This window comes from Melanerpes formicivorus, unplaced genomic scaffold, assembly GCF_026170545.1.
Source record: "Melanerpes formicivorus ecotype bairdi unplaced genomic scaffold, bMelFor1.0.p_v2 SCAF_37, whole genome shotgun sequence".
Lineage (NCBI taxonomy): Eukaryota > Metazoa > Chordata > Aves > Piciformes > Picidae > Melanerpes > Melanerpes formicivorus.
This window is the reverse complement of record NW_027142389.1, coordinates 1,312,784-1,328,191: the sequence shown is the minus strand read 5'-3', so window position 1 is coordinate 1,328,191 and position 15,408 is coordinate 1,312,784. Positions and strand designations below refer to the sequence as shown.

The 15,408-nt window shown below is 52.7% G+C and overlaps 1 protein-coding gene across 1 annotated transcript in view; it reads right to left on the bottom strand.

Moving 5' to 3' along the window:
• LOC137450699 (gamma-aminobutyric acid receptor subunit gamma-4) overlaps window positions 1-12,173 on the bottom strand; it is a 44,984-nt gene extending 32,811 nt beyond the window's left edge. Inside the window, exons 1-3 of the mRNA XM_068157532.1 lie at window positions 12,030-12,173; window positions 6,679-6,827; window positions 6,423-6,490 (exon numbers count right to left, since the gene is read on the bottom strand). Coding sequence (XP_068013633.1) covers window positions 6,423-6,490; window positions 6,679-6,827; window positions 12,030-12,085 — 273 coding nt within the window. The 5' untranslated portion in view covers window positions 12,086-12,173. The remainder of the gene's footprint in view (window positions 1-6,422; window positions 6,491-6,678; window positions 6,828-12,029) is intronic.
• Between the last annotated feature and the right edge of the window lie 3,235 nt (window positions 12,174-15,408).

Genomic DNA, 15,408 nt, shown 5'->3' with positions numbered 1-15,408 from the left:
TCACAAGCAGCTGCCAGCCTGCTGCACACTCTGGGAGTGTGGCATCCACGGGGATTTTACTCAGAGACTCTCAATTCATCAGCTCATCCACCCTTAGCTCCGAGTGGGGAGGAAGCAATGCTTGGAAGAGAGTTGTGCAGCCAGTCGCTGCCTCCCTGCCCTGCACAGCCATCCCTACACAGAAAGCACCTACAAGCAAAGACAAAGAGCCCCAGGTCCCCAGGCTGCCTCTGTCACAGCAGCCCCCTTCATCACTGCTACCTCTTGTCAGCTTTAACTGCAAAAGCCAACCCTCCTTCCCTGGCTCCTCCGGATTTACATGAAAGCAGTCAGTGGGGAGTTCTCTTCATTCATGCTGGGCTTACAGTTCTAAATTATAAAGTGTGTCAAATGAGGATTTAATTTATATTTAACAAGACAACGTTTGTAAATTAATTATTCATCAGCTGATAATGAATAAACATTCTCCCTCCTCTCCCTCTCCCTCTTTCACAGTGTTTCTACAATGCACCATACATGCAAATCTCTCACATCTATTCTGCAGTACTCTGGACGTGGGAAAAATCTGTTCTTCATCCTCAATTTCGTTAGTGTGTTGCATGGTAACTAATGCAGCCAGGCACAGCATTATGAATTTAATAGTGTGCAGCATCTCCACCCTAAAGCAGGAAGGAGGAAACATTCAACACGTGTGTTTGGACACATCACCCACTTTGGGTTCTAGTCCCTGGCTCCCAGGCACAGATAAGAAAAGAATTTGCTGTAGTAACAGAGACAGCAGCTTAGCCCTACCCCCTGGAAATCACAGGCACTTCACAGGCAGCAGCATCTCCCCCCTGGTGAATGATGGGAGGCCAATTTTTCCTCTTTCCTTCTTTATTAAGTAATGAGATCGAGGTGGTGCACAGTCCCAGACCAGCTGTCATCAAGCTTTGACAGAGAATTTGGCACACAAAGGCACCTCCTAGTGCATACCAAATCATGGGGTCTAAACCAGCCCTGGCTGCACCGCCTCTGATTCCAGACACCTGAAGCAGGTAACCAAGGCAGGTCCTGGGTGAGTGGCATGTCTCCATTCCCTTTGGCCAGGAGGCAACCACGGTGTTTGGGCTATGTTCTCAATGTTCAACTCCTTAACCCTCACATTTAGGCAAAAGAAAGGAAGGAAAGGATTTTCAGCTCTGACCTCTGGGAAGGAACTGAGAAGCTCTGGGTAGGACTTGCTCCATCCTCAAGCTTGGAACAGAAGCACTTTTTCCAGTCTCAACTATGGTGGCTCTCACATGGACACTTCACAGACATCCCCAGGACTGGAAGACACTCAGCCCCAATAGTTGGCAACAACTTCACTTCTACAGCAGCATTTCCTGAGAGTTAAGCATCCCTAAAGGAAGGTGATCCAGAAGCGTAGGTGCCCTTGACACCAGTTAAAGCTATAATCTATGGCAATAAAGCCATCACAAAACAAAACCAGGAGCAAATCCCTCCTGCAAACAACCAGTCAGCGGAAGATTTGAACCAAAAATCTCCTCTGTTGCTCCCTGCTGCTGTAGCCCTCCCTGGCATTTCTTCCTGCAAACAGACTTGAAGAACCAGGGTGGGTCTTTGCACCAGGCTCAGTTTAGTGATAAGACAAGGACAATGTTGCCTGCATTAATGGGAATCTGATTGGGAACCTAGATCCATGACGCAGCTTGGAAAGTTGCGGTACTTTGGGTGATAAATCATTTGGCTGGAGGTGCTGCTGGCTGGCACCCAGTGGCAGCAGCTGGCTCTAGAAGGGTTCATGGCCGTGCACATCCTTTCCCTGATGGTGTAAACACAGCTTCCCACTGCCCTGAGAAGTGCCAAGTGCCCCAGCCCACAGCAGGCTCATGGGGATGGGGAGGAAACCCTAATCCCTGCAGGAACAAGAGCAAACAGCTGCGGGACCTGATGGTCCCACTTTTCTGCACCCGTTTCCTGCTCAGCCCATCTCTTCCAACCAAGCTCTGTCCCACTTCCTACCATTTAGTCATCTCCCAGATTTATTTCTAGTTACTGCCACATTTTGGCTGGCAGAGCACAGAGGATCTTTTCCCCCAGGGAGGAGAGAATGCAAGATTTGCCCAGCTCCCTAAATGGGAAACAAGCCTGCCTGTCTGCTCGACAAAAGACACCAGGAAAGCACTTCACATTTCTTCCCCCCCCCACCCCCCCTTCCAAACCTCCCTGCCTTCTGCTGACTCCTGAATGCTAATGTTATTTATGACAAGTGATTGATGAAGGGGATGCAGCATTCACACCGAGCACAGGGCATTTTCAAATCACCTATTCATTTTTAAGGACCGGAATCAGGTTTGGAACCTGACATGATTTATCATTTGGAGGTTGAGCAGCGGCTAAGCGGGGCCAGCTTCCAAGCCCTGACGGAGCAGCACCAGGCTGAAGGCAGTGGTGAGCGGTTAACTCTTTGAGGGGGGAGCAGAAGACCACAAGACACCAGCACTCAAACTACACTGCGTGAGTTGGAGCCTTCTATTCCACCAGCAAGCCAGGCCCATCCTACAGCCTTCAGCTTCAGAGGCGCAGGGCACACTGCTCCAAGCTAATTGCCACAGTAATGCTGCTATATATCTTGAAAGCAGCACTAGGTGTTTATCTTCCACATTGCCTGGCTCTGTGAAAGAGAAATATTGATGTAAGGTGCTGTCATTGCAGTGCACCTAAGAGAGATGGATGGGACATTTCCCCTCCAGTGGACCTTCCAGCCTACAGGAGACTTCATGCCTGCAGCAAAGAGAATGCCGCTGTGGGCCTGGGAGAGACCGAGCCCTGAGCCACAGTCCCATACCTTCCTCTGGAAATCTGCATTTCCTCAGGCTGTGGGTGGGAAAGGGGACCCATGAGGCACCTAGAACAGGGGGCAAAGTGGGAATGCCATGTCCCCTGCAAAGACATTCTGTACCACACAGCTGATGCCATGTCCCCTGCAAAGACATTCTGTACCACACGGTCAGTGCCAGCCTGCCAGTGGCTGGCATGACCCATAGAATGACCTAATTTATTGTATCAGCAAGGAAAAGTAAACACAGTGGGTGAAGCAGCCAAGGCTAGAGGTGACACTGTGGCAGCTTTGTCACAGTCTTTCTCTTGTTTCAAGAGACAATACAGCAAGATGCAGCCTTTCTCATGAGCAGGAGAAGGTATTCAGAATGCAGATGTCAGAAAGCTGCCATCCAAGGCTGTGAGACCTGGGTCTAGCTGTTCTCAGTACCTTTAATAACAGCCCAGCATCTCAGGAAGAAAGGCTTTTAAATTCAAGGACATCACAGACTCAAGCTTAGTTAAGTTACCTAAGGGCACAGGGAAGGAGAGACGTCTATAGAAAGTTTACTTGGGGAATCACATGGAGGTGTCCTTAGATGAGTAGTGACTGCTGGGACCCATCTGGGACCCCTGGACTTGTAGCATCTGGGCACTGTGGAGAGACAGTGCAGCCACTTGTGACTGACACCACAAAATCCCTCAAACTGCCTCTGTGTCAAGTGGGCTCCTCCCCTGCCTGAGCAGCTCCTCACCATGCTATTCCCAGAAATGGCAATACCTTCCTCAGATGGGGAGGCTGCAGATGAGTAGCTTAGCCCCATGGCAGCACCTTCCCCAGCACAGCCCTGAACCTTCTTCAGATGGGGAGGCTGCAGATGAGTAGCTTAGCCCCATGGCAGCACCTTCCCCAGCACAGCCCTTCTTCCTTTCACACTCCTGGCTCACTTTATGTGTGCCAGGAGCCCCCTGGGAGCCTGTGCAGTCATGGAGCCCAACTTCATGAAGCAAAGAAGCTTCTACTGACTCTTAGAAAGAGCTAAACACGTGGGTTGAGCTTCTCTAGGAGTAGTGAGGGCTGTCTTCAGCAGTGTTCTCCCATATGATTCTCTGGTGTCTAGTAGTTCACACAACAGTTTTTCTCCTTGGTGAGGCTGGCTGTTGTCACTGCCTTGCATCCTGTGCTCACAGAAATGCTGGGGATGATGAACATGCCTGCAGCCCCTATCCCTGCAGCCATCTAAGGTTTGTATTAGCCCAGTGGATCTAAACTGCTGAAAGCCTGGGATGGCCGTAGATACTTTCTCACATACCCATCACCATGGCATAAGCTGGGTTTCTTAGGAAACCAGGCTAGCAGCAGTGCCTGATAGCTCCATTTAGGAGAAGAGATGAACTCTGAATGCAAGACTGGATTTTTATAAGCCCCTCTTTACAGCTACCACCTGCATGGCTATGCAGTGCACCTGCAACAAGGAAGGGAGCAGAGCTTCCAGCAGAGGTGGAAAGGGGTAAAGAGATGAAAGGGAAAGAGAAGGAATGAGGATGTGCACTGTGGTTTTGCATGGTTTTCCTGGTACCTCCCTGGGCAGTGCAAACCAGAGAGAACAACCACCTATAACATGACTTATCCTCTGCTTCCAGGCACAGCAGTGGCTGGGGAGGTGACTACCTCCAGCCCCTGCACCCTTGCCCCTGCACTGCTGCTCTTACTTCACCATATTCACACAGCCACATGGGATGGAGGAGCTTGTGGTACCTCCTGGCAGCCAGGGATGACATCCACACATCTTGGGCTCTGGTTGTGCTCCTGAAGACTAAGCCCACAGAAAACTAATGAAGGGACATATTTTTTGCCTTCAGGTCATCCCTGCTGGGCATCCTGCTGGTGCCCTCCTTGTGCAAGTGAGCACCCAGGCAGGTGCCCAGCTGGTGGCTTTTGAACAGGCAGTACTTGGATGCCCACCATGGTGGGCAGTCAGAAAGGCTGCATCAAAAATGCCTTTTGGAGTTGAAGCATTACAAACACAATGCCATTCCCCCCACCCCCCATCCCCAGAGGTGTTTGTTCAGTGGCAATTTTCTGCCTGGGAAATTGAAATAACATGCCCAGCCTGAGAACTTGCTGCTTCTGCTTTAAGGGAGTCAATTTTGTTTCTGCTCTGTTTTGTATTGAGAGAGAAAAGAAGAACCAAACTGTCCTGGCTGTGCCTCTCCTTTGTCTTCCCCACCCCACTGCCCTGGCTGCCAGCAGCTAGGTTTGTCTCTTGCTAGAAAAGATCCCCCAAAATAAAAAGTGATTTCACTGAATGGATGTTTCCTGTGAAAATCAACAGTTGCTCTCTGGTGCATGGCCTGGAGGTGTTTTTGTCTAGACCAAAGAGAATCCTGTTGAGTGTTTCCACAGCTCCCAGTGCAGCCATGAGCAGAAACTGTCACAGCCAGAGTGGCATCAAAGGTGCTATGCAGTGGAGAAAAGCTTTTGGACCCAAGGCATGCTGCCTACCCCTCCCCATGAAGCCTGGGAACCCAAGCTTCACACCATCAGAACATTGCCATGGAAATAATCTCCAGATACCTATTTCAGTCCTCCTGGGAAGAGCACTACTGCCTGTCCCAGCCACCACTGCACTGGCTCAGCCAGGGTGGTGCAACTTGAGTCCTGTGTCCAGTTCTGGGCCACTCAGTTTAGGAAAGATGTGGAGATGCTGGAAGGTGTCCAGAGAAGGGCAACAAAGCTGGGGAGGGGTCTGGAGCACAGCCCTGTGAGGAGAGGCTGAGGGAGCTGGGGTTGCTTAGCCTGGAGAAGAGGAGGCTCAGGGGAGACCTTCTTGCTCTCTACAACTACCTGAAGGGAGGTTGCAGCCAGGTGGGGGTTGGTCTCTTCTCCCAGGCAACCTGCACCAGAACAAGAGGACACAGTCTCAAGCTGTGCCAGGGGAGGTTTAGGCTGGATATTAGGAAGAAGTTCTTCCCAGAAAGAGAGATTGCCCATTGGAATGTGCTGCCCAGGGAGGTGGTGGAGTCACCATCCCTGGAGGTGTTTAGGAAGAGACTGGATGGGGTGCTTGGTGCCATGGTTTAGCTGATTAGATGGTGTTGGATGATAGGTTGGATGTGATGATCTCAAAGGTCTTTTCCAACCTAGTTAATTCTATTCTATAACTTGCCCCATGTCTCCTGGTGCCCACATGCTTCCCAGGCAGGAGAAGCCAAAGGCACCAGACAGAGATGTCTGTCCACACATTGCCAGTGGAGAGCAAAGAACATAGAATCATGGAATCAATAAGGTTGGAAAATACCTCAAAGATCATCAAGTCCAACCTGTCACCCAAGACATCATCATTGTTCTGCCTGAGACCATGAGTGTGGTAGGGTTGCTGAGCTCATCAAAGGCATTTGAGGACCTTGCTCCTAACCAGGAATGGCAATCAAGCCCTTCTAGCTCCAGTCCTCATCAGCTCTTCCCAGGGGAAGGGAAACAAATCCACATCTCCTCATGATAACACCACCTTCACACCATGTCTAGCCAGAAGGACACAACCTGCCAGCAGCACAGAGCCAGCTACCTCCTGGGCTAGGAGATCCCCCAACCCTGCAGCAAGACCACCACTCACCATCTGGATGACAGACACCGGCCCAATGCTGTTCACGTAGATATCCACGTCGATGAAGGTGGGCTTAACTGCAATGGAAATGAAAGAGGAGCTGCAGTTAGGATCATCTGTCTCTGAAGGCTTGAGGAGCATCTGGGATCATGTCCATCTAGCTAAGAATCCCAACCAGAGGAGCCAAAAAAGGTTATGGAAAAAGGGAGACATAGCCAGGCTGGGTCACCACCCGTGGCCCCAGGGAGTTTCAAGGGACACTTACTGCCAATGTCAGGCCTCAGCTTGTTGTCATAGTTCTTCAGCAGGGAGTTGAGGATCTGTGTGGCGTCAGTCTCCTGTGCCTTGGGTGTGAGGACCCAGGTTTTATTGATGCTGAGGTAATCATAATCATATTCCTCTGTGCTCTCACACCTGGAGTGGAGAGACAAAAGGAGAGACATGTTGCTGTGGCAGTTCTCTGGTGCTCTCTGTAAGTGGCAGCACAGAGGGGTTTCAGAGACACTAAAGTAGGAGGATGCAGCCCTGCTAAAAGGCAGAACATTAAGGGGCTCAGGAATCTCCTTTCAGCCACGTTGCTAAACACAGCTCACCTGGTGCCTTAGCTCCAGGGGCCTTGCTGCCTGTGGTGAGGACTAGCAGGCATGGGGTGCTCCATATCCTCCCCAGCTCACTTTGGAAACACGCTGGAACCCTCCAACACTGTGAGCCAGTCCCTGCCCTCCTTCACCACACATCTCTGGCCCTCATCTGCTGCCTGCAGCTCCTGCATCTGCCTGCTAACTCCAAATACCTCAGCTGCTCTGCATGCTGCTTGCACCTGAAGTGGGCTTCCTCTAAGGCAGATGACAGTGACCAAAGAGCACTTCTGGGGAGCAAGGGATTTACAACAAAAGCATTTCAGAGAAAAGAGGGTCTAAAACTCCCGAGCAGGCAGCATGCAGGTCTGGCTTGCCAGAACCCCAGCCATCTGCCCTGCACAGACCCTCAGAAATTAAAGCCTTATGCAAACCCCTCTACCCTCAGGCCAAGAGCTGCCACAACCCACTACCCGTATTCACCAACCCTTCCTCATCAGCCTTTGGCATAAACTCCATTTAAAGATACTCCAAAGAAAGCTTGCATCCTCCTTTAGACAATCCACTGGGCAACAGCTTCTCCCATTGCCTTTTAAATCTGCCCTCTCTAAACCTTTCACACTTGTTCCCGTTTCTAAAGGAGTTTTTCTAAAGCCTCTAAATAAATTAGGTCCACATGGTCACCTGGGAAGGTCTAACCACCTGCTGCTGCTCTGGGAAGCTCATTCACAACCCTGCCTCTGGAATGAAACAGACACACGTGGGAAAGGATGGCAAGCAATCCCACACCCAGCACACTCCCCTCCATGTCTGCCATGCCAATGTGTCACCTACTCCAGGGCCAGAAAGGGTCTTGCAGCAAGAGCTGTCACTGAGTCGACACCTCCTAGCTGGAGCCTTGCAGCTCAGAGGTGCAATCAGGCACCATCGACACACATCTGTGTTCAGTGCCTGGGAAGGCACAGCCTGGTAATGGTAAATGAAAGGGGGGAAAAGGCATTAAATGGACGTGTTGCAGTCAATTTATCCTCTTGTAAAAGCCCAGATAAAGCTTGCTTTCACAAGCACTTCAAAACTCTTTGCATCCCCCCAGCTTTCGGGCACCCGGATGTGTCCCCTGACAAGGGCTGGGCTGCGCGCAGCTGCCTGCCTGCCTCCGCACATTAGGTGCTGGCACATCGGCTTGTTGTTTTCCTGCCTGATTGCGCTGCACTTGCTAATGATGCTTAAGGAGTCTTAAGCAACACTGTCAGGATGTGCTTCCCTATCTGAACAGCGACAGTGAGGGCTCACCTGGCTGTCATGCACTGGAGTGCCTTTGAAACGCAGCCGTGCAGGAAGTTCTGGGGCTTCCAGAAGCTGCAGGAGGAACAGGCAACCACCACTGCACCCACCTGAAAGCTGGCCAGAGTCAAAATCTGGGGCAAGGAGCCCTGCTCCTGCTTGGCATGAAGAGGGACGTGTGTCACTGCCCAGCTCAAAGCAGGGCATAGCAATCCTAACTGTTTCCCCTCACTGCCAGTGCATTGGTTGATACAGGCTGCCTCTAGCAGAGTGGGAATAGCTACACTGAAACCTATCTCACTGTTCCCTTGATTGTACTTGAAGTTAGCCCAAGACAGGTCACCTGCCAGCAGGGAACTCTGTGTGTCCCACTGCCCTGCCAAAACTCAGCTCCTGCCACAGAAGAGTCTGAAACGTCCCTTTGGGACAGAGCAAAACCAGGATACTCTGACCTCAGCCTTCTGGCTACCCCCCTGTTTAGTGTTGATAAGTAACACCCTAAGGCATGGGGTAGCATTTCCAGGGAGTCACATCCCCATTATAGATGCAGTGGCACTACCAAAAATATGCTTTTTGCTAATGCAGCTAATCCTGGACTACTAAACCATACTAAGCCATCTTAGCATAAGCAAATCAGTTTTGCTGGGGAAAATATGCACACACAGACACACAGCAGCTCTTGCTGGTCAGGAATATGACTCTCATGCCACCTTATGCAAGCCTACACCTCCTCCCTAGTCCTTTTTCACTGTGGCCTCCCCTTCAAATCAAGAAGGGGAGAGTCCAAGAGCTGTTGCAGAGGAAAGGAATTAAGGTGACATGTGCATGTTCCCCCACAGCTGCTAATGGAAATGTCACACTGCAAACCTGCAGCAATTCCCAGCGTGCTGTGAACACTTGCTGGCCCAGTGGCTCTGTCCCCCCGTGCAAAGCAGCTGGCTTGGTGACAGGGGACATCCAGTTTTCATATGCCTCTGTGAAGCTGGGAGGAAAGGCAGGGCCACGTTTCCTCAGCTCCATTTGTTGAAATGTCAAAGCACCTGCCTCTCAGCACTCCTGCGCTTAGCCGTGGGGCTGGGACACAGCCACGAGTGCCAACAGCGGGTGGGCAGGGGAGGTGACAACACGAAAGAGAAACCCCTGGTCTCACAGACATGGTTGGAGCCAAGACAGCTCCCACTGGTGCCCAGAGCAGGAGGTCTGTGCAGCAGGGAGGTGTCTTTTCAGATGTGCTCATGTATCTCGATGGGGTTGGACAACCCTCCTTGGGCAACCCTTGGCATTACAGCAAGATAATGCTCTGCCTTGCCTCCCTAGGTCTGTTTTGCTCAAGCAGACACTTGTTTTGCTGAGGTTTCCAAGCACCCTGATGGTCAAAGCAAAAGCCACCCAAAGAGCTGGTGGCTGGCTCCCTTCCCCAGTGCCCAAGCTGTCTGACAAGGTTTTCATCTGCAGGAGGAGGGGAAGAGCAACATGTGCCATGAGCCCTTGAAGTCTCTTTGGCTCCTTGTCTGCTAGGGCAGCTGATGATGCTTGTTTGGGATGCATACCCACTGCTGTTTGCAAACTCATGTGCTAATAAAGTCTGAGACCAGTACAATCTTTTCCTGAGACTTGCACCCACTGAGCAGGTAACACACACACACACTCTCAGGCATCGCTAGCTCTGAGGCAGGAACGTGCCAGAGCAGATGCAGATGCTGGTGCTGTGGCTGTCCACCCCTTCTGCAAACACAGCTCAAAACCTCTCCAGCTCTGGAGGAACAGACAGCAACAAAATGCAACAGTAACATTTCCCTTGGTTGAAAAGCACTGTGGTCAGTCCTCATTACCACATGCTAATGTGTTCTTCTAGCCACCCATCCCTGCACGTCCGACTGGGACGTTCAGGCAAACGACTCTAAATCAGAAGCAGGCAAAGGATTTAAGGATGGGATCTCACTAAACTGTACCTTACACTTTTCACAGGACTCAGTAGCTCTCCTTTCACCCATCAGTCAAGCCTAGCTTTCTGGTGGTGCAATGCTGTGCAGGGATCTTGCCTTCAGGGCTCCGAGCTGGAGTCAGTGCCCTAGGAAATGCCAGTGAATTAAGCTCTGCAGTGGGGTGACCATCTGGGGAGTGCTGAGTCACCTGGCACAAAGCATCCAGCCCGCTCCAGCACCAGGGGACAAGTCTTGCAGCTTGTGCTGGGGGAACAGCTTGCAGGCATGTATCACCTGAACTGGGCTCCTCACCCCAGCACCCACCATCCAAAGTCCAAGGCAGGTAAAATTCACCCCCAGCAAGCTGCAGACAAGGAAAATGCAGTGATGTAGAGTAAGACCTTCCTATAACTTGCAACTTGTATTCTTCTCCTGCAGGCTTCGTCTTCTGCTCCATTGTCCCTACAGCATGCACACACACTGCTCCTAACAAAGAGGGGCTCAGGAAAGAGGTAGACATGAGGGACTGGGCAGAAGAGAAGCCAGGCCAGCTATGGGGTAAATCTTCCTGCTCAAGGGCATGTGAATACATGACTTAACTGCTCCTCTGTGTGATCTTGCAGCTCATGATTGACCCTCTCAAAATGCAGCGTTCTCATGGCAGTGTGCTGCAGGGACAGTAGGGCACAAGAACCTTGACCACTATGGACCCCCCTCTTGAATCTCAAATGGCCCAGCATGCTGGCAAGAGGCTGGGTGTGAGAGCACAAGCTGTGGGGCAGCTCTCACTGTCTTGTCCACAGGAAGACAGACCCTGAAGAACTGGCAGGGATGGACTTTGTGCCCATATCTGAGCTTGGGAAGCCTTGCCAGAACAGACCATTAGTAGCAGGATTCATGCTCCCTGTCCCTGACTGCATTTGTAATGGGATTTGATCGGCTTTAAGGTGGCTTATTCTGCCAATTAGCTTCAGCCAGTAAAATCCCTCTTCCTCCGAAACCCTGGGGGCAACAATCTGCTGACAACATGTTCTTTCCCTGATCTAGCCATTACACTCCCCAGCAGGGCTAGGAATTGAGGGTGGGGTGGGGGGGCGGAAAGGAGAGAAAAAGAAACTTGAAAACCCCTGGTGCGTGGGGCCTCTCCTCGCTGGTTACAGAGAAGCGGAGTAAACGCCGGCCCTGGGTGGGAGAGAACCGTCGGAATCTGCCAGCCGCACGCCTCCGCTCGCCTCTTCGCCTTAGTGCGCTGGTGGCATGGGGCTGGCGCCGGGTTCCCAGCTGGCACCCGGGAGCGGGGACCAGGGGCCAACCTGTAGAGCAAGGCAGCAGCCCGTGCTGCCCTCCTCCTGCCAGCCTGCAAGCCCTGCAGGCGCTTTCGGGGTGTCAGAGGTAGGAGTAAAGGGAAGGGGACGCAAGCTCCTTCCCAACCAGCCCGGCTCCGCATGGAAATTCCCCGGTGGTCACTGGAGTCCCCCAGGTGCCGAGCTCCCTCTGGATCTGCTCTGGGCACCCCGGAAGGAGCTCAGTCCCCGGCAGGATTCAGCCAGCGAGGTGATGGCGGTGGTAAAACGGGGTGTCCTCCTGATTCCTGGCATGCGAAGGATGGATGCAAAGGACAGGCAGGCACCGGGTGCTGCCGCGGCTAGAGCTGGTCCTGCCTCGGGTCCGGCTGGCGGGAGCCGCTGGGAGCACAGAGGTGCCAAACCCCACGCTGAAGCCCGGCTGTGGGGGGCGTGGGGAGAGATGCCGCCACTCCAGCCCCCTTCCCTCCCACTGGCCCGACGGGTAAACTGAGGCGGGGAGGGGGCGTCCCGGCGGGGGCTCACCTGGCGCGCAGGACCGGCCCGAGGGCCAGGCAGAGCAGCAGGACCGTCCCGGGCATCTCGACGAGGCGAGGACCTGCCCCGGGGGGGCGGCGGTGGCGGCGGCGGCCGTGCGCCCGCCCCGGCGGGGCTCAGCGCGGGGCCGGGGCGGGGGCGGCAGCGGGGCCCCCCCGCTGCCCGCTGCGCCGCGCTCCAGCCCCGCCGCCGCCCGCCCGGCTCCGCGCTCCGCGCCCCGCTCCGCGCCGGCGGGAAGGAAGGGGAAAGTTGGGCATCTCTTCTCCGAGTCCGCGGCGGGGAGGGGCTCGGCGCAGGGCCCTACCTCCCCCCGCACCCCCCGGGGGCTGAGCGCCAGCGGGGTGCGCGCACGGCGGAGTCAAACCCGCGCATCTGCTGCCGGGGAGCGAGCACCGTCAGCTGCTGTAACGATCTCTTTGCGTAACGAAGCGCTCGCTTTCTCTTAATAGTAGGTGGGTTTTTAATTTAGGTGTTTTTTTCTTTACTGCACAGCAGTTGGGGGCTTGTTCCGAAAAGAAAAAAAAAAAGAAACAACAACCCAGGAGTGGGTGATGGGTGCTAAAATACACAAAGTGTCGGTTCCTGCCGCGCTGAGCTGCCGGGGAGCTGGCGACGGCAGTGGGTCCCTTCCCACCTGTTGGGGTTGCTGTGCCGGATAAAAATCGCCGGGGGGTGGTGTGGGTAGGAGCCGTAGGACGGCCGGGGTCGTGGGTGGGCTCTGGGTTTTCAGCCTGTCGCTTTCTGCTCTCACGGTTTGCCAAGCTGCACTTGGATATTTCTTTTCATTTCTGGCATCTGACTTATAAACAGGAATGACAGATTCCTTCTTGGCGAGTTGTGGGTGAGAGTCGCTTGGAACCAACTTTGTTACACCTACATCAGGTACCAGTGACTGTCCTTCGTCATCTGGTTACAGCCCTGAGTTGCAGGAGCCTGTCCCCAGAGGGTCCTGGGCCTGCATCTCCCAGCGGGTCTGGTAACGCAGATGACAAATGGGGGTTTTGTACCGCCCATCCCGACCGGGCTGCGACTATCCCTGGTACTGAATTGGACCACTCAACACCTAAGTCTTTCGCTCCTGACCCTGTTACAGCTTTCCCCATATAAACACAGGCAAATCACTTCTCTGCTCTCGATCTGCAGCATGCTGGTAACTGCTGTCTCCTGTGCTCAGCTCAGCGGGATGGGGAGATGCCTGTTCCCTAAGCACATTCGGTGCCTAATAGCCAGGACCCGTTTGGGTGGAGAGTAGGAGTGCTACAAGAACATGAGCAGTAAATAACAGCAGCACACCTGAGTGATTTTTCAAGCCTCTTCCTAAGCAGGCTCTCTCTTGCTGATTCTTGCAATGATCACCTTAAGCCCTCAAGCATGAGATCTGAGCAGCCCCAAAGCTGTGCAATCCAGCTGCAGGCATCGCAGCTCCGAGGTAGCTTTTCCCTGTAATGAAGCAGCTGCAGATTATGTTTCCTTTGTTGCATGCAAAGAAGCCACCTCTGGGATGGCAGAGTTTACAGGAAACACATGTCAAAAGAGTAAATAATGAATATCAAGCAGCAGTGAAGGTGAAAGGAGCCCTTTAAGCTTCAAAGTGAGCCACTGAATTACCCCAGAAGTCTTCAGGGATCTGGATGAAGATAAAGTTGGGAAAGGTGGAAGAACAAGTGGAAGGATGACAGAGCTGTTAAAGATTCTGGGTAGGAGCAGATCACAGAAAATCCAGGGGTTCATATATGTGCTCTCAGCTCCCCCTCAAGACACAGGATGTGAAGTGGTATGTGGGGAAAACCATGGGACTGATTTCTTTTAATCACCCCTTCTTCTCTGTGAGATCTGAGGGATCTGGGCAAGACTGGTGCTTAGAAAGCTGGGGATGGTCTGGGCAACGTTAGGGAATCACAACATCCATTTAGGATGCTGTTTTGGGGACACCTTGCAGGCAATTGTATGCATTGGGAGCACTGCAGTACCTGTCCTCCCCAGACTTCATCTACAGTGGTTTCTTCTTGTAACTGGTACTGAGTCTTTTACCTGGATCAAGGATAAGAGCAAAGCACATTGACGGTGGAGGAGAGCAAGGGCAGAGTACTGCTTTTCAAGCAAACACCTTGCTCAGCAGCAGCAGAGGCTCAGCAGCAGCAGAGGTTCAGCCTGGGAGAACCCCACTTCAAATTCACAGTGAATGATTCTGACCAGGAGAAGCCCCCCTCAGTCAAAATGCTGAGAAAGACAAAATGCCCTGCACCAGTGTTCTGGGAGGCAATAGCCCACATTTTCCACATTAAAGAGACATTTGTTTTGAGGTCTTCTCTCATGGGATTCTCCAAACTTAAAGAGGAGATGAAATGTTTTATTCAAGATGCTTTTTGTCCCTTCTGGTGTTTCAGTTTATCTGGCAAACTAATAAAACCTATTATTTACAGAGTCCTCATGAGCACAGAGCCTGGGGGACCAGGCTGCCACAGTAAATGAGGGTTTGATTGTGCAGTCTTCACGGCAAGATTTAGCCCTGGGAGACAAGGAGAAAATTCCAGCCCTGTGCCAGGATCCCAAACCTTGCAAGGTTGGCAGAGCTTTCAGATGGAGCTGCCCCAGAGGCAGAGTCCGGTGTAAGTCTGGGTACATCTGCAGCCCTTTCTGAATCCTGCTGTGCTCTCTCAAAAGCTCCTTTGGAGTGTCAGTCCTGAAATCTGTGCTGCCTGCTCCAGTGTTGGTGGGTGGTGTTTCTGACTGCAGGCTGGAGTAGCAGGTGAAGGCAGGAGGCAATGCTCTGCCCTCCTCTTGTGCAAGGGGCTGGTCACTCCTTGCCTCAGGCAGAGACAAAGTCAAGGAGTTTCTCTCCACAAGGAGACTTCTCTTCTGGGCTATGTCAGGAGTGCTACATTCAGGAGTGCTAAATTGAGGGAATATAGGTACAAGTGGAGAAAAGTTTTATCAAAGGTGATTAGGAGCTTGTTTGTGAGAAAAATGGGGCTTTGGGCACTGGCAAAGTCCTTCACAGGCAGATCTCTTTCAAGGGTGGAGGAGCAAGGTGACCCACAGCAGGACTGCAAGACTCTGGGCAGAGACAGATCCCACAGGGCTGTGCAGGAACAGGTCAGACTCGAGAGCACTGCTGGCAGAGCTGGAGATGCCAAGACAAGGACCTGCCAGGGTGTTTGCAGGCAGCCACTGCCAGGGCCATGCAGCAAACAGCTCTGAAGGGCTGCACAGAGGTGAATTGTCTTCCCCTCCTCCTGTCACTGCTCCACGTCATCTCTCTGAGGACAGATCACAGTTAGAGCCACTGTCCTTGGTGCTCACTCTCCTAGTAATCAACCGAGGCTCATCTTGTTACCCAACCCCTGCATTCTCTGGGAGCAATACA